General features: G+C 41.6%; 2 protein-coding genes across 3 annotated transcripts; both read right to left on the bottom strand.

The window, feature by feature from the left end:
* Window positions 1-9,286: 9,286 nt before the first annotated feature.
* Window positions 9,287-16,629, bottom strand: LOC133554496 (protein lifeguard 2-like). 2 transcript variants are annotated; one of them, XM_061903325.1, is made up of 12 exons: window positions 15,255-16,629; window positions 14,611-14,701; window positions 13,630-13,718; window positions 13,459-13,523; window positions 13,298-13,351; window positions 13,174-13,224; window positions 13,037-13,076; window positions 11,798-11,835; window positions 11,555-11,642; window positions 11,351-11,446; window positions 11,228-11,281; window positions 9,287-11,130 (listed from the first exon to the last, which is right to left on the bottom strand). In XM_061903325.1, exons 1-12 carry the CDS (start codon window positions 15,267-15,269, stop codon window positions 10,981-10,983), a joined length of 831 nt encoding a protein of 276 aa, XP_061759309.1. In that variant the 5' UTR covers window positions 15,270-16,629; the 3' UTR covers window positions 9,287-10,980. The 2 variants fall into 2 exon arrangements, with proteins under 2 accessions (XP_061759309.1, XP_061759310.1); XM_061903326.1 differs by lacking the exon at window positions 15,255-16,629 and adding an exon at window positions 13,800-13,868 and having other exon boundaries at window positions 14,611-14,672.
* A 135-nt stretch (window positions 16,630-16,764) lies between these two features.
* On the bottom strand, window positions 16,765-19,093 carry mfsd5 (major facilitator superfamily domain containing 5). The gene is made up of 2 exons (XM_061903324.1): window positions 18,935-19,093; window positions 16,765-18,643 (listed from the first exon to the last, which is right to left on the bottom strand). Exon 2 carries the CDS (start codon window positions 18,566-18,568, stop codon window positions 17,126-17,128), a length of 1,443 nt encoding a protein of 480 aa, XP_061759308.1. The 5' UTR covers window positions 18,569-18,643; window positions 18,935-19,093; the 3' UTR covers window positions 16,765-17,125.
* Window positions 19,094-23,140: the final 4,047 nt, after the last annotated feature.

The following is a 23,140-nucleotide window of genomic DNA, read 5'->3' as shown; positions in this document are numbered from 1 at the left end:
TCAAACTCGTGACGTCACGAGTGACACTTCCCCTGTCATCATTTTCAAAATAGAGGAGGCTGATTTCAATACCGGTAATTTGAAATCGCATGAAGGGAAGATGATTAAGAGCTATTCAGTAGGCTTTAAGGTCCAAGCTTACATCACACTCAAATGTTTACTGCATGCTTTTGGTAAGTGCCGAAGTGAGAAGAGGTTTTAAAATAATTAGCGCATGCTTACTTTTACCGGATGCCTTTGGTAAGCGCAGGAGTGAGAAAAGGTTTTAAATTAATTAGCGCCCCGGCGGCAATTCAAGGAAATACGGTATATATATATTTGTGTGCGTGTGTGTGTGTGTGTGTGTGTGTGTGTGTGTGTGTGTGTGTGTGTGTGTGTGTGTGTGTGTGTGTGTGTGTGTGTGTGTGTGTGTGTGTGTGTAACAAAATGTAGTCATATATAGGGGATGCAAAACAATAGTGCAATACGTTTTCATAACACGGTCACTACTGCCTAGTTTCTCTTGTTATATTCTTATTTTACTGTTGTGTTTTTTATTCCCATTGTTGCTTTTTATTTTTATTCTTATTGTAATATTTCTCTATTTTGTTTCCATTTAAACCCCCATTATTTACTTTTTCCTTTTTAAATTGATCTCAACTCTGTACACTGCTGCTGGAATTTTAGTTTTCCTGAAGGAACTCTCCTGAAGGAATCAATAAAGTACTATCTATCTATCTATTTATCTATCTATCTATCTATCTATCTATCTATCTATCTATCTATCTATCTATCTATCTATCTATCTATCTATCTATCTATCCATCTATCTATCTATCTATCTATCTATCTATCTATCTATCTATCTATCTATCTATCTATCTATCTATCTATCTATCTATCTATCTATCTATCTATCTATCTATCTATCTATCTATCTATCTATCTATCTATCTATCTATCTATCTATCTATACCAAAGAACCAAAGAACGAGATTCCTCTACAGAATCTCCTCTCTGGTCAACAAAAGCACCTTGAAGATTCTAGCGGGAACTCTCATTCAACCCTTTTTCGATTACGCTTGCACCTCCTGGTACCCCAGCACTTCCAAAACCCTCAAATCTAGACTCCAAACATCCCAAAATAAGCTACTTCGTTTACTTTTAGACCTCCACCCCAGATCACACCTCAATCCAACCCACTTCTCCTAAGTGGCTGGCTCAGGGTGGAGGACAGAGTAAAACAACTTGCACTGAGCCTAGTTTATAAAATCCGCTACACCTCCCTGATACCGAAGTACATGTCAAACTACTAAATGGCCGCCATAACCACAACACCAGGGGGAGCTCCACAAACCACATTAAACCCAGATTCCGATCCAACAAAGGTCTTAACTCATACTCTTTCTATGCCACATCAATGTGGAATGCACTCCCAACAGGTGTAAAAGTAAGTGCATCTCTATATTCCTTCTAAACCGCTCTAAAACAACACCTCCAGGCAACTTCAACCCCTTACTAATACCCTCCTCCATTTACATCCCATCTCGCTGGATTATAAATAACCTAATGTAAATAATCAAATGTATTTCTAATGTATTTCTAATGTATTTACTTGCTCTTATGCTATCTGAACTCACTATGTTCTCTGCTCGCTGTACATATCCTACTAAGTAAGACCTACACTGTTTCAATGTCCATTTCTCTGTTAAAGCAAATGTTCATGACTGAAGTATTGATATCAACCAAAGCTCCTCATCCCACCCCCCGGATTGTAAATAATTTTAAATAATTCAATGTATATACTCGGATGATTAACTTGTGTGACGATTGTAATATGCTGATAATATATATTTGTACCATGAATTGATTAACATGGACCCCCGACTTAAACAAGTTGAAAAACTTATTCGGGTGTTACCATTTAGTGGTCAATTGTACGGAATATGTACTGTACTGTGCAATCTACTAATAAAAGTATCAATCAATCAATCAGTACATATGTAACAAAATGTAGTCATAGGTTCACACAAGTATATATATATATCCATCCATCCATCCATCCATCTTCTTCCGCTTATCCGAGGGCGGGTCGCGGGGGCAGCAGCCTAAGCAGGGAAACCCAGACTTCCCTCTCCCCAGACACTTCGTCTAGCTCTTCCCGGGGGATCCCGAGGCGTTCCCAGGCCAGCCGGGAGACATAGTCTTCCCAACGTGTCCTGGGTCTTCCCCGTGGCCTCCTACCGGTTGGACGTGCCCTAAACACCTCCCTAGGGAGGCGTTCGGGTGGCATCCTGACCAGATGCCCGAACCACCTCATCTGGCTCCTCTCAATGTGGAGGAGCAGCGGCTTTACTTTGAGTTCCTCCCGGATGGCAGAGCTTCTCACCCTATCTCTAAGGGAGAGCCCCGCCACACGGCGGAGGAAACTCATTTCGGCCGCTTGTACCCGTGATCTTATCCTTTCGGTCATGACCCAAAGCTCATGACCATAGGTGAGGATGGGAACGTAGATCGACCAGTAAATTGAGAGCTTTGCCTTCCGGCTCAGCTCCTTCTTCACCACAACGGATCGGTACAACGTCCGCATTACTGAAGACGCCGCACCGATCCGCCTGTCGATCTCACGATCCACTCTTCCCCCACTCGTGAACAAGACTCCTAGGTACTTGAACTCCTCCACTTGGGGCAGGGTCTCCTCCCCAACCCGGAGATGGCATTCCACCCTTTTCCGGGCGAGAACCATGGACTCGGACTTGGAGGTGCTGATTCTCATTCCGGTCGCTTCACACTCGGCTGCGAACCGATCCAGTGAGAGCTGAAGATCCCGGTCAGATGAAGCCATCAGGACCACATCATCTGCAAAAAGCAGAGACTTAATCCTGCGGTCACCAAACCGGAACCCCTCAACGCCTTGACTGCGCCTAGAAATTCTGTCCATAAAAGTTATGAACAGAATCGGTGACAAAGGACAGCCTTGGCGGAGTCCAACCCTCACTGGAAATGTGTTCGACCTACTGCCGGCAATGCGGACCAAGCTCTGGCACTGATCGTACAGGGAGCGGACCGCCACAATAAGACAGTCCGATACCCCATACTCTCTGAGCACTCCCCACAGGACCTCCCGAGGGACACGGTCGAATGCCTTCTCCAAGTCCACGAAGCACATGTAGACTGGTTGGGCAAACTCCCATGCACCCTCAAGAACCCTGCGGAGAGTATAGAGCTGGTCCACAGTTCCACGACCAGGACGAAAACCACACTGTTCCTCCTGAATCCGAGGTTCGACTATCCGGCGTAGCCTCCTTTCCAGTACACCTGAATAAACCTTACCGGGAAGGCTGAGGAGCTTGATCCCACGATAGTTGGAACACACCCTCCGGTCCCCCTTCTTAAAGAGAGGGACCACCATCCCGGTCTGCCAATCCAGAGGTACCGCCCCCGATGTCCACGCGATGCTGCAGAGTCTTGTCAACCAAGACAGCCCCACAGCAGCCAGAGCCTTAAGGAACTCCGGGCGGACCTCATCTACCCCTGGGGCCTTGCCACCGAGGAGCTTTTTAACTACCTCAGCGACCTCAGCCCCAGAAATAGGAGAGTCCACCACAGATTCCCCAGGCACTGCTTCCTCATACGTGTTGGTGGGATTGAGGAGGTCTTCGAAGTACTCCTTCCACCTATCCACAACATCTGCAGTTGAGGTCAGCAGAACACCATATATATATATATATATATATATATATATATATATATATATATATATATATATATATATATATATATATATATATATTAGGGGTGGGCAAATTAATGCGTTAATTACGAGTTAACTCATCAATCTATTAACGCCGACAATTATTTTATCGCACATTTGCGTATGTTGTTTACATGCTTTTATTTTGTTAACGCCTTTTCTTAACAAGATGGCGTCGCCCGGACGGGCTTCGGTGTGGCGGGGCTCTTGGTAAAGATGGAACATTTGGCAAAAATACCGGACACTTCTGCAAATTTCATGGCTGGCTTACAGCGTGGTCACTCCGGGATCACTTACGACCGCCAGACAATTCTGAATGTGGATAGATCGGGCCGTTTTGGACTGAATGACGCGTGCTTGCTAGACCGGCTAGCAAGCATGGGAATACTTTGCCGGCTACATCCAGCGGCTTGTGAAGCAGCAGAGTATATGTGTTGTCTGTCTATTCATCAATAATGCAGACGAGGCGTGTTGGCTGAGTTCTTAACGTTTACTTTCAGAGCGTGCATATCACAACATACCAGATGCCGTCATGGGGACACAACCTACCCTACCCAGCATGCTCGTCACTCCTGTTGCATGCTGGGTAGGGTAGTTCTTTTTTCCCTGGCTCATAACATCACAATATAGTGCCATGTATATGCGTTCAGTTTATCAAAGCACCAAGCAAACAATCGGAAAATTCCCATCATATCAATTCCTAGATATAGTCATAATTATTTTAAGTGCACTACGCAGAATAAACACAACATTATTAATATTCCTACTACGGATAATTTGATCAAAAATTCCCTAAAACAGCCCACTACCTATAATATAGGTTTTTTAAACATAAGATCCCTGATAAAGTCCCTCTCCCAGGCCGTCATCCCATCATGCCTGAAGACCTCCACAATAATCCCGGTGCCGAAGAAGAACTCTGTCAGATGTCTGAATGACTACCGTCCAGTTGCACTTACACCTATAGCTATGAAGTGCTTCGAGAAGCTGGTACGGACCCATATCACCTCAGTCCTCCCTCCCGAGCTCGACCCACACCAGTTTGCCTACAGAGCCAACAGGTCCACAGAGGACGCCATCGCCACAGCCCTACACTCCTCCCTGGGTCACCTGGAGACGGGGGGAAGCTACGTGCGGCTGCTTTTTGTGGATTATAGCTCGGCATTTAACACCATTATTCCTGATAGACTGGTGTCCAAACTGTCAGACCTGGGTCTCTCGAACTCCATCTGCATGTGGATTAAGGACTTCTTATTCAACCGCCCCCAGAGGGTGCAGTTGGGTCGCCACATGTCATCAAGCCTGCACCTCAGTACCGGCTCTCCACAAAGCTGCGTGCTGAGCCCCCTTCTCTACTCCATCTACACATACGACTGCACACCTGCCCACTCCAGCAACTCCATCATCAAATTTGCGGATGACACCACCGTAGTGGGGCTCATCTCGGAGGGAGACGAGGCTGCATATCGGGATGAGGTGGAGAAGCTGTCGGATTGGTGCAAAGTCAACAACCTGGCCCTGAACACCTCCAAGACCAAGGAGCTGGTCATAGACTTCAGGAGGAAAAAAACGGACATCCTGCCCCTGATCATCAGTGGTGACTGTGTGGAGAGGGTCTCCGACTTCCGCTCCCTGGGAGTCCACCTGGCCAACGACCTATCCTGGAGCACCAACACCACGGCTACCATCAAGAAGGCACACCAGAGACTGCACTTCCTGAGAATACTCAGGAACAACCACCTCTCACAGGAACTGCTGGTGTCCTTCTACCGGTGCTCCATTGAGAGCATCCTGACCTACTGCATCTGCGTGTGGTTCAGCAGCTGCACGGCCGCAGAGAGAACGGCGCTCCAGAGAGTCATAAAGACCGCCCAGAAGTTAATCGGATGCCCCCTCCCCCCCCTGGCTGACCTGTACAGCTCCCACTGTCTCAGGAAAGCACAGAGCATCCTGAAAGACCCATTCCACCCCGGGCACAGCCACCTGGAACTGCTACCCTCAGGCAGACGCTACAGGGTGCTAAAAGCGAGCACCAATAGACTAAAAAATAGCTTTTACCCAAGAGCCATAGTAGCACTAAACAGGCACTGAGTGAGCACAATATGTCCATCATGTCCTCATGTGTAATGTTTAAATGTTTTTCTATTTTTTTGGACTACAATGTGAAATAATGTTTTATGTATGTATACATAGATACATCTGTCATCTCTATCTTTTTTTTTTTTTTTTAATTTATTTTTTATTTATTTATTTATTTATTTATTTATTTTTTAATTTATACTACCATATTGTATATGCACCTTAGGAGGAGCTGCTCCAATTTCGTTGTTCTTTGAACCTGTTCATTGCAATAATGACAATAAAACTCTATTCTATTCTATTCTATATTCTATTCTACTCTATTCTAAAAAAAAAATGATTCTGCTGTTACCTCAGAAATTGTCTGTTCAGATGTTATGATTGTGGTTCAGAGATTTGTATGTACATTATATTTATTTTCCATAACAAACAGGATAACTTAAATACCCTGGCAGTGGCAATAAGCTTAAATGTTTGTATTTACATTTTTTGAGTTGATTTTCATAAAATATGCTATTTAACTGCTACTGTTTAACAAGGACTGATTTAAATTGTGTTTGCACAACAAAGGTTTTTGGCGCTTTTGTTCATGTGGGAGAATATTCCAATAAAGGTGCACTACACACTACTTTTGAATTCATTATTGGGCTTTGCGTATACAATGCCGTTAATCGCGATTAATCGGAGAAATAGTGCGATTAACTTTGATTAAAATTTTTAATCGTTGCCCAGCCCTAACATATATATATCTCTATATATATATATACATATATATATATATATATATATATATGTATATATATATATATATATATATGGAACTTGAGTGAATGTGAATATACATATATATATATATATATACGACCCCGAAAGGGAATAAGCGGTAGAAAATGGATGGATGGATATATATATATATATATATATATATATATATATATATATTATATATCTATCCATCCCTCTCTCTCTCTCTATATATATATATATATATATATATATATATATATATGTATATATATATATATGTATATATATATGGAACTTGAGTGAATATATACATATATATATATATAAATATATATATATATATATATATATATATATATATATATATATATATATATATATATATATATATATATATATATATATAATTCTATTTCAGTTACTTTATTGAGCTTACAACACCCTGGCGCTGTTTTGTACTGTTTATGTTCTTATTTTTGTTTATTATTATTTCTTGTTTGTACGTTGCATATTATAAATAAAGATTAAAACGAAAAAAATACAAACTATCAACCACTTTATTAAACACACACTAATTTACGATCAAAATTGATCTGAAATGGTTCCGTTGAACATCATTCAATTAGCTTATCTGTAAAGGAGAGACTTTAGTATTCGTATGTCATGAATTACCAAGAATACGTCATTAGGTCTTCTTGGTCCTGTGGTTAGAGGGCTTTTCAAGCTTTGGCACAGCCTACTCTCACTTCATTATACTAATATTGATGATAATAATATTAATAATAACACTGTCAAATTATTGTTTTTTTACAAATCAGACTAATCCATTTGTGTTTTGTAGGTTCAGGTGTTTTATATAATGTGCTTATGAATTAATGTTGCTAATCAGTTTAAAGGTATAATTGAGTTTTGTTTTGTTTTTTTATTCAGTATAAAATTATTCAAGTCGGTCAGAAAATGTTCATAGTTTAAAGGATACTTTTTATTTTTTTATTTTAGGCAAATTGATTCACTTTAAATATTTTCTGTGACAGACTTTAGAAAGTTATTTTTTGTAAATTGATCTTTATTTCTTTTTTATTTTCTATAACGTGAATAAGAATGCAATGTTTTGCATAGGTGTACTTGTAATAGTTTTATCGAAAAATACTATTTATAGTCACCGCATCTTCCTGGGGTTGGCACAACAGCAAATAATTGAGAAGCACTGGATTTATCACACTTTTAAATTTGAATTAGTCAGGATTAATCAGGTTATTATTTGCTTGCATAGTTTAAATTTTCTTTAAAAAAGAGCCCACAATTTGGACACAAAGGCAATTTTACTGTCAGAATGTCACGCTGCATCATTTTTAAAATGTTTGAAATAAATAAATAATAAATGGGTTGTACTTGTATAGCGCTTTTCTACCTTCAAGGTACTCAAAGCGCTTTGACACTACTTCCACATTTACCCATTCACACACACATTCACCCACTGATGGAGGGAGCTGCCATGCAAGGCGCTATCCAGCACCCATCAGGAGCAAGGGTGAAGTGTCATGCTTAGGACACAACGGACGTGACGAGGTTGGTACTAGGTGGGGATTGAACCAGGGACCCTCGGGTTACGCACCGCCACTCTCCGACTGCGTCACGCCGTCCCAAATAAGTTCCTTCTTGTGTATTTTGAAGTGAAATATTTCAGTGAGCACAACAGTCAGTCTCCTCATTGATTTATGTATAAGCATTGATCTAAACACTGACCACATAATCCCCGCCACCTTTCAGGTAATTCACTTTCAAAGTAAAGGCGCATTTCTGGTTAAAAATAAATTGTAAATAATCTGCGTACATACATGAATATTACGATACTTTTTACTGATTAATCACATGAGTTAACTTGCTAATAATATTAATAGGGGTCTGTGCCCTCCTTTACTACTTTAAAATCATATTTTATGTAATTTTGAGGAATTTTCAACTCACCCCAAACTGTCCTTCCACACCTTGGAACTAAAAAATAATCATCAAACCTAATTGAAGTTTCCTTGGAAGGTTTAAAAAATACATTTTGATTTTTATCAGGAAGCTGCACCTTTTATAGTCTTCTTGTGCCTCTAATTGGGACGTTTCCTACTGGGGCACGTGTAACCTCAGGAAACATGCTTTGTCAGTATCATGCTTCAAATGTTTATAGTTCGAATAACTTTTTTTTTATTATTCAGGCAAATAGATTATTTTTAAATCTCTTGTCACAGACTAGAGCCATTAATGGTTATTCTTTATTGTAAGTTGATCTATATTTCTTTAATGTTAATAAGGATTCAATGTTATGCAGAGGTGTACTTATAACATTTTTATAGACAAATGATACTAACAGAAAATAATTGAGAAGTGCTAATCTAAGGGGAGGTTTAGTTTGGTGTGCATCCATCCATCAATTTTTACGGCGTTTATCCAAGTCTGGGTCGTGGGGGCAGCAGTATAAGCAGATATTCCCAGACTTCCCTTGCCCCGGCCACCTCCTCTAGTTCCACAGGGCAGACAACAAGGCGTTCCCAGGCGAGCTGCAAGACATAATCCCACCAGCATGTCTACCCCAAGGCCTCGGCTGGACATGCACAAAACACTTCACCAGGGAGGTGTCCATGCAGGAGGTATCCGTAGTAGATGTCCGAGCCACCTCAGTGAGGTCCTCTCGACGTAAAGGATGTTAGGTGTTTTCATTCCAACAAATGACACAAATCAATAAACAACATTGTTTTATTATGTGTTCAAAAACAAAACAGAATTTGCCATTTTTATTTGACTGAAAAGGTGTGGACTGAAGCATCAACAAGCAAGTCCACCTCACATTTTGGACTTACAACTAGAATACACTGACTCACAGTAAACTATACAAATCAATCAATCAATGTTTACTTATGGATGCGTAATTTTTGAATAGTTTATGCTTTTATGTGTTTGAGGAAGAACTATATTTCTATCGTTGATCGACATATTCGCACACATTCACTCTTTATTATCGTACCATATAACACTACAATGAAATGCAAAGTGAGTGTTCACACTTATTTACACTGCATCAACATTCTGTGCATTCCAATGCCACTTAACTTACAAATACATGTCATGCTCTGCACTCACACTGCCTGAAATATACTGTTCTGACATAGAAAAATAAACTTCGAATATCATAAATATAGAGCATCAGCCCCTTCTAAAAATGTAAGTCTTTGAGAGTGGCACTGTCGTAATGCCCACAACAGACTAAACTTAAACAACACAACTCGGGACAATTAATGAAATTATAAAACATTGATACTTACTGTACAATATTTCCAAATTCAAAACAACCTGTAAATCACTATTCGCTTCAAACCATTACTTCTTTCATCCTCAGTGCAATGATCAAACAATTGTATTGGTGCAGTCTTATTTGTGTGTCATGCATGATGCAATGCAGGGATATTCAACTACATTGTTTTGGGGGCCGCATTTACAGCAAGCTAAGGACTAGGGTGGAGGTGACTTCTCCCTTCACCATTATTTTTATTTTGTATAATCTGGAGAACCAGAACTACAGTAGACATTTGATTTCCGTTTGTTTTTTGCCAGGTACAAGTGTGCTCTGCTGTTTTTAAGGACTTTCTGCAAAGAAAACTAGTCAAAGATCATCTCTATGACAGCACTCTAGGAACACTACTAGTATAACTGCAAAAGTTGAACAAATGATTACTGACTACGTCTGAAGTTAACAAGCTACAGCAACCCTTTTGTTACATAAATCACATTGCCAAAAAATTGCGTGACTACCAAAAAGGAGATGACTTAAAGGGGTGCCAAAGTTTGGACTCTAGTGTTTTGTTTGCTAGCAAGGTTAAAATGTCAATGCAATGATCTGCCAATGTGTTTACAGTGGTCAAACTTCCTCTATACAACAAAAATATTTTTGTATGGTGTCATTCCAGCGCCGAATTTTACCCCAGGTCCACCAGTTGGAATGGCCTGATGAACTGAGTAGCTCAAATACCTCATATGTGGTTTGTGTTGTGGTTTGTGCAGCCCTTTGAGACACTAGTGATTTAGGGCTATATAAATCAACATTTATTGATTGATCGATTGAAGTTGACATCAGCAATGCAACATGACTATTTCAGGCTAAAGACATAAACACAGGTCTGTTGTTATGATCGGAAAACTGCAAAGATGTCAAGCTAACATACCAAACATGTCCAAAGCATGCTGGAGAGGAAGAGAGATTCAAGACTTGTTTTGTGCGGATATTGAGAGATGTGTTGTACAATAGCTACATCTCACAACTAACAATAGTATCAATATTAGTTAGACAAGAAATCTGGGTCCATCAAAATGCTATGACTATTGTTACATACTGATATACTTTACCATTATTTTTTATGTGTGCCTTTTTTTACATTTTACTCTCGTTTTGTTCCAAAAATCTGGAGGAAGAATGAGAATATATAGACTACGTCCAGGTAGATGCTGAGTGTAGCAAAAATATACTCTTCTGGGCTGATGGTGTAGCGCTTGTTCCCCATGAGCAGCTGGGTGTCAAATGCCAAAAACTGCACAGGATAATAACACACAAAAATTTTAAATCCTAGGTAGTAATAATTAGTTCTACACACACTGCATGGTCCTAATAGGACACTGTGAACTTACCATCGTGAACAATATGGCTCCCAAAACGGCATAGGTGGTATCCAACCAAGGTACCTAAATGATGTATGTTTTAATAATCATACATAAAACCAACATGGCTTTTTAGATAAAAGTTGTATTTACATATTTAAATGGAAGAACCGCAGCAAGCACCAGTCCAGAGATAAACATGACAATACAGAAGATGAGGAGCACACCTTGATATGATGTCACGTCAACCTAGATAGAGCAGGCAAATGAACTTCTGACTGAAAGTTTCAATGCTTTGTAAATACACATGGTATCAAATGTTAATAAATACAATACAAAGGTGAAAAAAAATGGTACCTTAGTTTGGAAACTCAAGATTGTGACCAGGAGACAGACGGCAGTTGTGATGCCCAAACACATAACCACTGACTTGGTGTTGTAGAAGCTTTGACAACACGCACAAATAAATATGAGTACACACCAAACAACAGTATATTCCTGTTTATAAAACTGGTATAAGATATTCCTAAATGCATGCTATACCACATATGATGCAAAGTAACATACTGTAAATAAATAGAGGTAAGGAGTGAACAGTACCTGGACAACATCCCTGTCATGTAGGATAGAGCAAGTGTCTGTAACAGGACAAAAGACATGTTGATTGACTATTTATAACTACCTTAGTATATATTATCTTCAACTATGATAATAATGTGTTTGCGTGCATAACTAAAAGGTGTATTATTGTAGTTTGCGGTGTTGTAAAATCACTTTCCACAATTCTACACAATAGAAATTAAGTACAACCACTGCAGTAAACAATGTTAAAAATAATACATAATTGACAGCCTAATTGGTTTTGGGACAAAGCTCTTATGTTGAAATACTTGTACCTCAAATCAACTCTGTCCATTGAAATAAATTAAATCGGGGCTGAGCCCACAAAAACAGCACAACCAGAAAAACTAAGTTTTATATTAGAAATATCGGATAAAAAAACAATACAATACTACAAACAACTACAGTAGTTTTATGAAGTAATGTACAGCATTGGAGAGTGGAATTCTATGTTATCTCCTTCCGGCTGCTTCTTTGTCAAATGTATCATCAGTAGCTTCTCGATAAGTTCGTGGATAAATATCCCCCATTTAGCTATTTTAGAAAAATTATATTATTCTAATATTCTATTATATTTATTCTGCTTGTGTTGGAAAAACAAACATATGTCCAGCTCTAGCTATAAGTTAATGCTAGTGAGTAACGCCAGATGTTTCGGTTGGAGTTTGCGGGGTTCACTGTGACATTTGCTACACCATATAATGACGGGGATACTTGTATAACAAACATTTCAGCTTACAACTAAAAGCATGAACATTAGCTAGTAGAAGGCTTTTATCTCTAACTACTCTTAAGTTGGGGCAACATTAAGTTATGGTACTGCTACTCTACTGTTTACTTCAGTAGTTTAATCCAGAAAGTGAAACTCACACAGAGTGAAATATTTTAAGAAGGTATTTCTAAATGGTTTTGATTAGTTTAGCCATCAGGTAATAAAACATAACCTAATTCAGTATCTCATTAAATTTGAACATTTGTCAAAATATTTGTAACAGCTGGTTTGTGCTCCAATTAGCAAATAAACTGCAAAAGCCCGAGCCTTTAATAAATGTCTTAGCCTGTATTGAACTGTTGAAAAAAACACCATATTGTAATTTATTGAGATGCATCTGCATATCCCAATCAGTCAAAGATAAAAAGTTCTGACAAATGCAGCCATCATTTAAATGTAATAAGTAATAAAGAATGATACGTTTAAAAGCCTTGTACTGTACTTACAAAGATGGTGAGCAGGATCAAATTCCATGGAAACTGTCTCCTGTAGACATAAGCAAACAGGATTTTTAGTACTGGAAAAGATGAGATGATGGCCTTAGGCTTACTTTTCGGTCTTGTTAACGATTGTGAGTTTTTACCTCGGTGCAGAGCAGCAAGACAAAGTCAAATATGTCACGAAAAACACTCCGCTGTTGAGAAAAATTACATATTTTTTTGAATAAAATTGAGATGAATGCACTCTGCACTTATCACAATACTTACTAAGAGGCCCAATACCATCCTGGGTTTGTTTGAATGTAGTCCTTCACAGGATCACTTAAAAAAACAAAAAAAAACAAGTAAAAGCAATACTAAGATGTTTTAGGATGTCCACTAAGGTGTCCTTAAATACAGAATACTTGAAGTGAAAAGTGCTGACTCACCAGAAAGTGAAAATAGACACAACAGCAAAGGTCACTAAGAGCTGGATCATCAGGATGGCATAAACCTTCAACAGAATAATCATTGTTTGTCAGTTTGAAAAAAAAAAAAGGTCATTACACACCTGAGATTGTAACATATGGTGTCATGATTAAGCTCATCATTTATTATACCTTACGTATGAAGATCCGTCGGATGTTCCGATCATCCCAAGTGAACTCTGTGAGCATCTCAACGTCATTGTAGCAAGGTTCACTTGAACCTATATAGAAGATAATTAACAGGAATTTACATGTACATTTTTTCTAGATCTATACATGTACCTTGACAAATGCAGACTCACCAGCCACATTATTAGGTACGCCTGCAAAATCTAATGCAGTGGTTTTCAATTTTTTTTTTCATGCCCCACCTAAATTGAAACACTTTTGAGAACATGATCAAATGTATTTATCTGTACAAATCACTGTAATATTTTATTTTGCATGCAATCATCTGTTTATAAAAATGTGGTCACTGTGATTTGGGTGAATTGAGTGAATTGGAAGGTACTTAACCAACTGGAAACAATACGTGAAGCGGCGTACCTCAGGGATCAATTCTGGGAGCAAAATAGCTAAATCTCTATATACATGAGAATTGAAAATATGAAGTTTATTTCGAACATGAATGCAGTTTCAAAATGATGCATCACAATACAAAGGACTTCCAATTTATATTATTTGCAGGATATACAACCACATTTTGTTTAGAACACATATAACAGAATAAATTATGAAATTATAAAGATGGTTTGAAAAACAGACTAGCCTTAGTGCTTAGTTCTTAAAATAATATTGTTTTATTTGATGCAACAAGCAATTTTTTGGGGTCATTGTAACCCATTTTGAAATACATTTCTACATCAGTCAAACTTGAATATCTGCTTGTCACCTTGACCTGATGCTAAAGATGTTGTCATTCACTTTGTTGGTAAACAATGTAAATGATCAAATGAAGGGGCAGTTGTTATATCATGAGGCTATTATACTCTGCAGAATATTCATATGGTTATATATTTTTTGCAGACATAGCAGTGATGTGGCCCACAAATAAAATGAGTTTAACACCCCTGTTTGTAGTTTGCTGATGAGGTTTGAATATACTGTATGTACCTGCAGTAGCTTCCTCATAACTAGGGGGAGATGGGGACGCTGAGGACTGTCCACTGAATGAGTCACCGGGGGCCTTGTTGGAGAGCGCAGACTGAAAGGACAATTAATTTGCAAGAAAAGCAATATTAGTGTGGTCATCGTAATATTTATTCATTACATATGTGTACAATTCTACACATCTTTGATTGAGGCCATTGCATTTATATGACTCATATACGCATCATTTGCATTTTAATAACATCCACTATTTTTATTTGAAAGGTTTCCTTCCCAAAAATGTTTTTTAAAATGCCAGATAGGTATTAATTTAACAATATGTGCTTGTAGTTTATGACTGGGAGTTAGTTATAAGATTGTGTCCCCTTGTTTATAATACAAAGCTTTCAGTATGATGCTACGCATTTGTAGGTCGTTGCAAATTCTAACAATACTAAACATCCTGTGGCAGTAGGATTAATACATATCGGCATTATTATCTTTGTAAAGCTATGTTTGGATCATTATGTGCATGTGTACCTATTGTGACAATTGACTAAAAATGCAAGGAAAACACTGATGTCATTTTAAGTATTTGCATGTTCTAGTTCAGAGGCTGTTATGTAATAAATCTAGGCCAAAAAATGTTAAAAATCGTGATTTCCTACCTTGCCCTGCGTCATGATGCTGGTCAGGATTTTGTATCGTTGATCCACACCAAGTATAAGCGGTCCCACCTGCCTGAACTACAAGATGATGATGGTGGCTGTTCAACACTCTCTCACAAAAATTGTGACGCACACTAAAAACACAGCAGCAGGAGGGAGGCGCGCATTCCCCTCCCTCACCCTCGAAGGCACGTTCTGGCAGCATCTAGTGAGGCTGCAGCACACATAACCATGATGCTGGGATTTTAGCACTGAAATAGGCACTGTAGATAAAAAAAAGTCCATGGAAGTTTGGAATGGAAAGTGAATGGAAATGAAATTGGTTTTATTTCGAAATTACTATATTACAATACATAGGCTCCAGCGTCCCCCACGACTCTGAAAGGGACAATAGGGAGAAATGGATGGATGGACAATACAATTTAATTTTGGGGAGTTTATCCATTGAGTTGGTGGAAGTAGATGGCCACACCATCTGTTGATACATTTTTAACACTTGACATGTTTATGCAAGTAACTTGTGCTGCTGTAGCCTAATTGAATCTATAAAGTAAAGTCCAGTGTTTCTTATCCATAATTGGGCCGCAAGCACCGCCAAAAAATTAGCTTCTCATCTTTAGTCCGTATGGGAACCAGCGGTATTGCATCGTAATACACTTTTCGTAGCAGTAATGACAATTTCAAACAAACATAAGTTTGGAGCGGATGTTTTTTGAGCGCAAAAATTATGACTAGAGTGGTGAAGGTGTATTTTCATTTGCACTTTAATTTTATTGAAAGTTTACTTAAACATTAATTATTATTTTTGTGGTTAGACATTTTTCATTTTAGCTCAGCGTAATTGTATGGAAATTGCTTTTTTTCTTTTGCAGTATATTTGAATACTATTTATTTTGTAGTCAGCCCCTCTTAAGCTTTGATATTATTTGTGATTAACACATGCTTTCACATAATTAGACAAGGTTTATTATTATCATCCTGTTAAACTGTAATTATGTTAGATATAATTACTAAATATGATTAAAATTAAGATTAGGTTACTAATTCAGTGTTATAATTTCAGTGGGCCTTAGGCCCTTCTGCAGTGAAAAAATTGGTCCTCAAAGTCAAAAAGGTTAAGAACCCCTGGTATGTTTTTACTCTTACTATTATTTAGTAAAAAATAAAAAAAAGTGCATTACAATGAAAACCAAGGTCAGAAGTGTGATCTCAAACATGTTCAGTCAATTCATGATATACAACTGAAAATGACTAAAGTAAATAACAATATTGAGTGTTACTCAAGTCGTATTTTTTCATCCATTAATTTTCTATACAGCTTGTCCTCATTAAGATTATGGGAGAGTGAAAGACTATTCGCCTGACTTAGGGCGAGAGACTGGCGACACCCTGGACAGGTCACCTGTCACACTACGCTAATGTGCTGCCCAAATGCTCCCAATTATTTTCACATGCATTACTTACTCCTAAAAAAAGCTGTTTGAAAATTATGCAAAGGGGATCCCCAAAATCCAACTATTGTAGTTTTTATTTTTTAAATATTTTTTGTTTTCCTCAGAACCAGCGAGTATGACATACATGTCACAATGGGCCACTCATTTAACATCACTATCCTTTAAGATGCTTCCTGTACAAACTTCATGAGAGGAAAAATATATTATAACATACTGTACATATTGTCAATACATATACTCTGTAAAAATGAATTAAATAGCAATAATCCTAATTCGGACAAATTTCATTAGCGATTTGAATGACAAAAACAAGTAACATGAAAAAACTAAAATCTCATCATTGACATGAACAAATCGTCCTTTTGTTATTAGTTTTCTACCCAGTCACAAAAAATACAAATGATGCACGCGAAATATCTACATCTCACCCTCTCCCTTGGCTCCCTCAAGTCTGAGGTCCGAGTCGTTCCTGCCTATCGTGAACAGACCAACAACAGCCATCAAAGCCGCGAGCATCATGACTGCACAGCCTCCAAACATGTGTCTAGTACCGCCGCCGTCCTCCCCACCCCCTGTCCCCGACACCTCGCCGTGGAGCGCCAGCAGACCCAGACAGGCCAGCAGGTGCAGAGGTAGGCGGAACCAGGCCAGCACTCCAGCCCGCTTCTCCTCGGGAATCACCCTACTCTGGAGGAAGCTGACTGCGGGGAAGTAAAGTCCACATGCCAGCTCCAGCAGCAGGAAAGCCAGGAAAGATTCATGCGGTCTTGGTTGTCCTGGCGCGGTGGAAAAAGTTAGCATGTATAAAGAGAAGAAGGCCATCAAAACGGCCAAACAGAGTACATGGCCGGGCTGTAGACGATAGTGTGAGGAGGTGGCTAGGCGGTACATCAAGGAGCCAACCATACTGGCAGCCATCAGACAGGAGAACACTATTCCCAAAGGAGGTCCGTGAGGGTCCAGCACCGGGGTCCACAAAAAAACAAAGATGTAGAGGACACTTTCAAATAGAGCCTGCACGCCACCCAGGAGCATGACTCTCTTGTCTGAAAGCAAACAACGAAGTCCATCATGGCAGCTGCGTGAGAACCGGGCCTTTGCAGATGGACGAGTCAAACCTCCATTTGGAGCACCTACAAGGAGCATCTGTTTGTCACTTTCAGGTCCTTCTGCTTCTTCCTTCCCCCAGTCTGCTACCACCACCCAGGCACAGCACAGCAAACAGGGGACAGCCAGGAGAAAGGGAGCCACCGGCCCCAAGTGGAGCCACTCAGCGAGCAAGTTAGCCATTAAGCCAGCTCCCACGGCGAGCCCATGGTTCCACGTGGCAGCTTTGTTGAAGGTGCTGGGGATCCACTCCTTGGGGAAATCGTGGACGCTGACATGCTGTTGGACATACCAGGCCTCAAATGTGGTGGAGAGCAAGGATGTGGACAGACCTCCCAGGATGCGACCTACAATCAAAACAAAATAGTCCCTGGACAGCTTGGTGAGGCAGCAAGCAGAGTAAGTCAGACAAAAGAGCAGACAAGTCTGTCTGCGGCCCAAAGCTTGGGGGAGCCACCCTGAAAAAGGAGAAAACAACACAGAAGAGGCCAAGCCACATACATAAATGATGGCTATCTGGGACTCCAAGAAGCTGTAGTGGCGGTAGAGCTTGTACAGGTAAGGACCCTGGAGCCAGTCCGCCCATAGGGCCAACAGATAGGCCCGGAGGAAGACTCTCTGGAAGCGGACGAAGGCTGGGTTGGCTGCAGCCGTCTGAGTCGGCTGAGGTGGGGTGAGACGACGTGCTGCAAGCTCCAGGCCAGCACACAGGAGAAGCAGCAGGAATATGGCAAGGTATGCTGTCACCAACATGGTGCAAAAGACTGCACACACTTGAATTCAACCCTGAGCTCTTTGGACTTCTCCTTCCCTGCTAATCCTCGGCGTCTATTGGGGAGAAAAGGAAGAGATGTGGCTAAATTGCTAAATGGCCGTTTGTACCAACAGTTAGGTTCACTATAAAACCTTAGCATGTCATTACTATGGTAACAGGGTGTGTACATTACAATTATTACACAAAGTGTCGCTAGTTTGACTTGCATTGTTTTAGTCTATAAACTGACGCTAGCATCAAAGCTAGCTGCCTTGCTACTACGGTAGCTCTTCAGAAAATGAGACTCCGTTGTAAAAAAAAAAAATAATAATAATTTCCTCATATGGTGTAAAAATGTTTCTTACCGAGCTGTGAGACTCTTCCATTGTTGTAACACGAACAACCAGCTGATTCCATTTGTGGAGATAAATTGTTAGTGTAGTTCTTCTACACAGATGTGTGTCTTTAGAAAGAAGACAGTCACTTCCGGGTTTCTTCTTTTGCCACCAGGTGGCAGTCTTACTTTGTTTACCCTGGATGTGGAGGACAAGCAGAATGTTAATATTTTTGTATTCTTTTTATCTCGTACAACTTAATAGTATTAGTGTTTTAATTTGTTCAATAAAGATACATATATACAACATAATTACACACATTGAATTCAACTGTTAAACTGTTTGTTTATTCAAAATATACGTTATTTCCAAAATAGATTCACAAATTCAGCACGAGGTGAAAGAGTTATGGTAGTTGTTTTTTGCTTGTCTATGTGAAGATTATTATTATGATGATGATGAACGAGAACCTTTCATACACTGGTAGTAGAAACAAAATAAAACACAGTATACTAATAACAAAAGAGAAATAATGACAATACAGTAAAGTATCAATCAATCAATGCTTACTTATATAGCCCTAAATCACGAGTGTTATCACATCACAGCAAGGAAAAACACAACTCAATGGGTCACTGAGAAACCTTGGAGGGGACCGCAGATGTGGGAAACCCCCCCCCCCCTCCCCCCAGTCCAGTGCATAGTGGATCTAAAACAATAGTGAGAGTCCAGTCCATAGAAGGCTTCATTCCTCAAACAACAGAGAACATGTTGCAATACTCTAATAAAACAAATCTGACATGCAGGCAGTTTTTTTACTTTAAAACTGTCATTGTTAAAAAAAAAAAATTGTAAAACCCTATTATTGACGGCTGGATCTGAAGTGCTCAAAGTAAAAATAATATATATTGATAAATCTCAAACTTCTCACTTTTATGAGTCGGGCCTTTTGGATTTGTTTTTTTTATCCGTCAATGTTCAAAAGACAATAAAGAAGTAAAAGCAATGTTGTTATGGATTATTTACCGATTTAAGGCACCAGTTAATTCACATCAAATATTCAATTTGATCCAAAAACTGTCACGGCTTATCACACCACGCCGTGCCTTATTTTGAGTTTCTGGGTCCTTTTCTGGGTGTAGTTTTAGTTCCTGTATTGGGCTCAAAATTTTGTGGTTTTTCACTTCCCGTTGTTCCTTTTCCTGCAGCACCTTTACACCTGTCTTTGAGCACTTTTCCTTCTCACCTGTTTTCTGTTTGTAATTACCGCTCTTTTAAGTTGAGCTTGCGACCCCATTGGTTTGTAAGGACATTATTCACTGGTCACTATTGATGATTCCTTCCATGTTGTGATCAAATATGCTCGTACTTTGTGGACGCCGTCTGCTCCACCTTACTTGTAAGTGTTTCGCTGTGTTCCAGCATTTTGTTTTGGTTCAATAAATCAATCAAATCAATAAATACCCTTTAATCAATAAATATCATTTTTTACTGCAGACTGCCACCTCGTTCGTCTGCATTTTGAAATTTCTACAACCTCCATCGTCTCACATGACAGTGCTTGACAGAATGTCACCACGATTACAATAACGAGGAATATGAGAGGATTTTTTGGGTTAAAATGGAGGCAGAGGCATAGTGGTACCCCTCCAAGGTACTAGAGACTTTGATGTGGGTGCCAGATGGCGGTCTGGTCCCAATAGACTCTTTTTGGCCGAGTGCCGAGCCTGCGCGTCGTCTACGAAGGCGAAAGCCAGCTTCATCACGCCGTCACAAAGCGCAGCCTTCTCTGCAGGGCTTCTAACGCTGCACCCTTCCTCTCCTAAGGGGGTGGACTACGGGAACCCCATTGACCACTTTGCCTCTTTGTTCACGACTTGGGCTATGGGCCAGTGTGGCCCAGGCGCTGGGTAACGGGATGAAGCCGCTCTGCCAGTGCTCGGGTCTCGTGCAGGAAGGTGCGAGTGACTGGGGCGCGCAGCCACACCTCACCAGGGGACTTGTCTATTACGGACTTTTCCTCCCCCGGCTTCCCAGAGCCCACACACCCTGGGCTTCTTCTCCCGATCAGGTCAAGGGTTAAACGCTCCTCCCTCAAACCAGTGACAGCATCTGGTATCCTCTAACTGATGGGGGAGCTAAGGTTGGGACAGTAGCTGTGCAATTGTGGAGGCACAGCTTCGTCCAGCCAAGCAGCCACTTTCTGTGCGGCCTCCGCCGCCTATCCTGCGCCTAGCCGGGCTTCTACCTCCTGCTTGGCCTCTGCTGCCTGCAATACTCCGCCCTGTTTGGCCTGCGCTGCCTGCCTGAGCTAAGTCATGCTCGGCCTCCGCTGTCTGCAGCAGTCCGTCCTGCTCTGCCTCCGTTGGCTGCAGCGCTTCGCCCTGCTGCTCCAGCTCTGCAGCTGCCGATGGTCCGGCCGCCTGCTGCTCCAGCTCTGAAGACGCCGACGGTCCAGCCACCCGCTGCTTGAGTTCTGCAGATGCCGACGGTCCAGCCGCCATCATCATCTTCAGCAGGTCTTTGCACGACGCCGCCATCGTCGTCGTTCCACAACGCCGCCATCCTCGTCTCCAGCGGGTCTTTCCACGACGCCACCATCCTTGTCTCCAGCAGGTCTTTACACAACGCCGCCATCCTCGTCGTTCCACAACGCCGCCATCCTCGTCTCCAGCGGGTCTTTCCACGACGCCACCATCCTTGTCTCCAGCAGGTCTTTACACAACGCCGCCATCATCGTCGTTCCACAACCCCGCCATCCTCGTCGTTCCACAACGCCGCCATCCTCATCTCCAGCGGGTCTTTCCACGACGCCGCCATCCTCGTCTCCAGCAGGTCTTTACACAACGCCGCCATCATCGTCGTTCCACAACGCCGCCATCCTCGTCTCAAGCGGATCTTTCCACGACGCCGCCATCCTCGTGTCCAAGGGGTCTTTCCACGACGCCACCATCCTCATCTCCAGCAGGTCTTTACACAACGCCGCCATCATCGTCGTTCCACAACGCCGCCATCCTCGTCTCCAGCGGGTCTTTCCACGATGCCGCCATCCTCGTCTCCAAGGGGTCTTTCCATGACGCTGCCATCCTCGTCTCCAGCAGGTTTTTACACAACGCCGCCATCATCGTCGTTCCACAACGCCGCCATCCTCGTCTCCAGCGGGTCTTTCCACGATGCCGCCATCCTCGTCTCCAAGGGGTCTTTCCATGACGCTGCCATCCTCGTCTCCAGCAGGTTTTTACACAACGCCGCCATCATCGTCGTTCCACGACGCCGCCATCCTCGCCTCCAGCGGGTCTTTCCACGACGCCGCCATCCTCGCCTCCAGCGGGTCTTTCCACGACGCCGCCATCCTCGTCTCCAGCGGGTCTTTCCACGACGCCGCCATCCTCGTCTCCAGCGGGTCTTTCCACGACGCCGCCATCCTCGCCTCCAGCGGGTCTTTCCACGACGCCGCCATCCTCGCCTCCAGCGGGTCTTTCCACGACGCCGCCATCCTCGCCTCCAGTGGGTCTTTCCACGACGCCGCCATCCTCGTCTCCAAGGGTTCTTTCCACGACGCCATCATCCTCGTGTCCAGCGGGTTTTTCCACGACGACTCCGTCATCATCATCATCGGAGTCATCGTCGCCTTCGCGACCTCCAGGTTGCCGGCCGCACAAGCGGTCATCAGGCGCCCGCACGCGGCCTCCCCGTTGACCAAGAATGTGGGCGTTTAATGAATGGCCTCCGCACTATCAGCAGCTAGGCCCAGGACCCGGGCATGGACGGTTACAGCTGCTGGTGCGCCGTGGCCCCTTGTGACCGCCTCCTCGTCGGCCACGGCGGCAGTCTACCAGTCACTGCCGTCTGACTCTTCCCCACTGATTGCAAGGACATATGGCCAAGCAACCCACCGCCTAGCCCTCCTTCTCCCCTCCTGTGACTTTGGACTTTTTCGGTTTTGTTTTTTAGAATGTCTGATATCCTTTTTGTTGTGGGGGAATTCTGTTACGGCTTCTCACACCACGCTCTACCTTATTTTAAGTTTCTTGGTTAATTTCTGGGTGTCGTTTTAGTTCCTGTCTTGCGCTCTTTTTTTGTGGTTTCTCACTTCCTGTTTTTCCCTTTCCTGCAGCAGTTTTACGCCTGCTTTCGAACACTTTTCCCCTCACCTGTTTTCTGTTTGTAATTACCACTATTTTAGTTAAGCTTGCGACACCATTGGTTTGGCAGGAAATTATTCACTGGTCACTA

Source organism: Nerophis ophidion, linkage group LG06 (assembly GCF_033978795.1).
Source record: "Nerophis ophidion isolate RoL-2023_Sa linkage group LG06, RoL_Noph_v1.0, whole genome shotgun sequence".
In the NCBI taxonomy this organism is placed as follows: Eukaryota; Metazoa; Chordata; class Actinopteri; order Syngnathiformes; family Syngnathidae; genus Nerophis; species Nerophis ophidion.
Note: the sequence above shows the minus strand (reverse complement) of the source record. Positions and strands in the feature narration are given on the sequence as shown.

What these genes read in the sequence shown, in the direction of transcription:
- mfsd5 (XM_061903324.1), bottom strand. Translation starts at nt 18,568, where the DNA reads ATGTTGGTGACAGCATACCTTGCCATATTCCTGCTGCTTCTCCTGTGT.
- LOC133554496 (XM_061903325.1), bottom strand. An exon ending in TCTTGCTGCTCTGCACCGAG is followed by an intron (nt 13,077 to 13,173) that starts GTAAAAACTCAC and finishes TTATGTCTACAG; the next exon opens with GAGACAGTTTCCATGGAATT. An exon ending in ATGACAGGGATGTTGTCCAG is followed by an intron (nt 11,643 to 11,797) that starts GTACTGTTCACT and finishes GTGTTGTCAAAG; the next exon opens with CTTCTACAACACCAAGTCAG.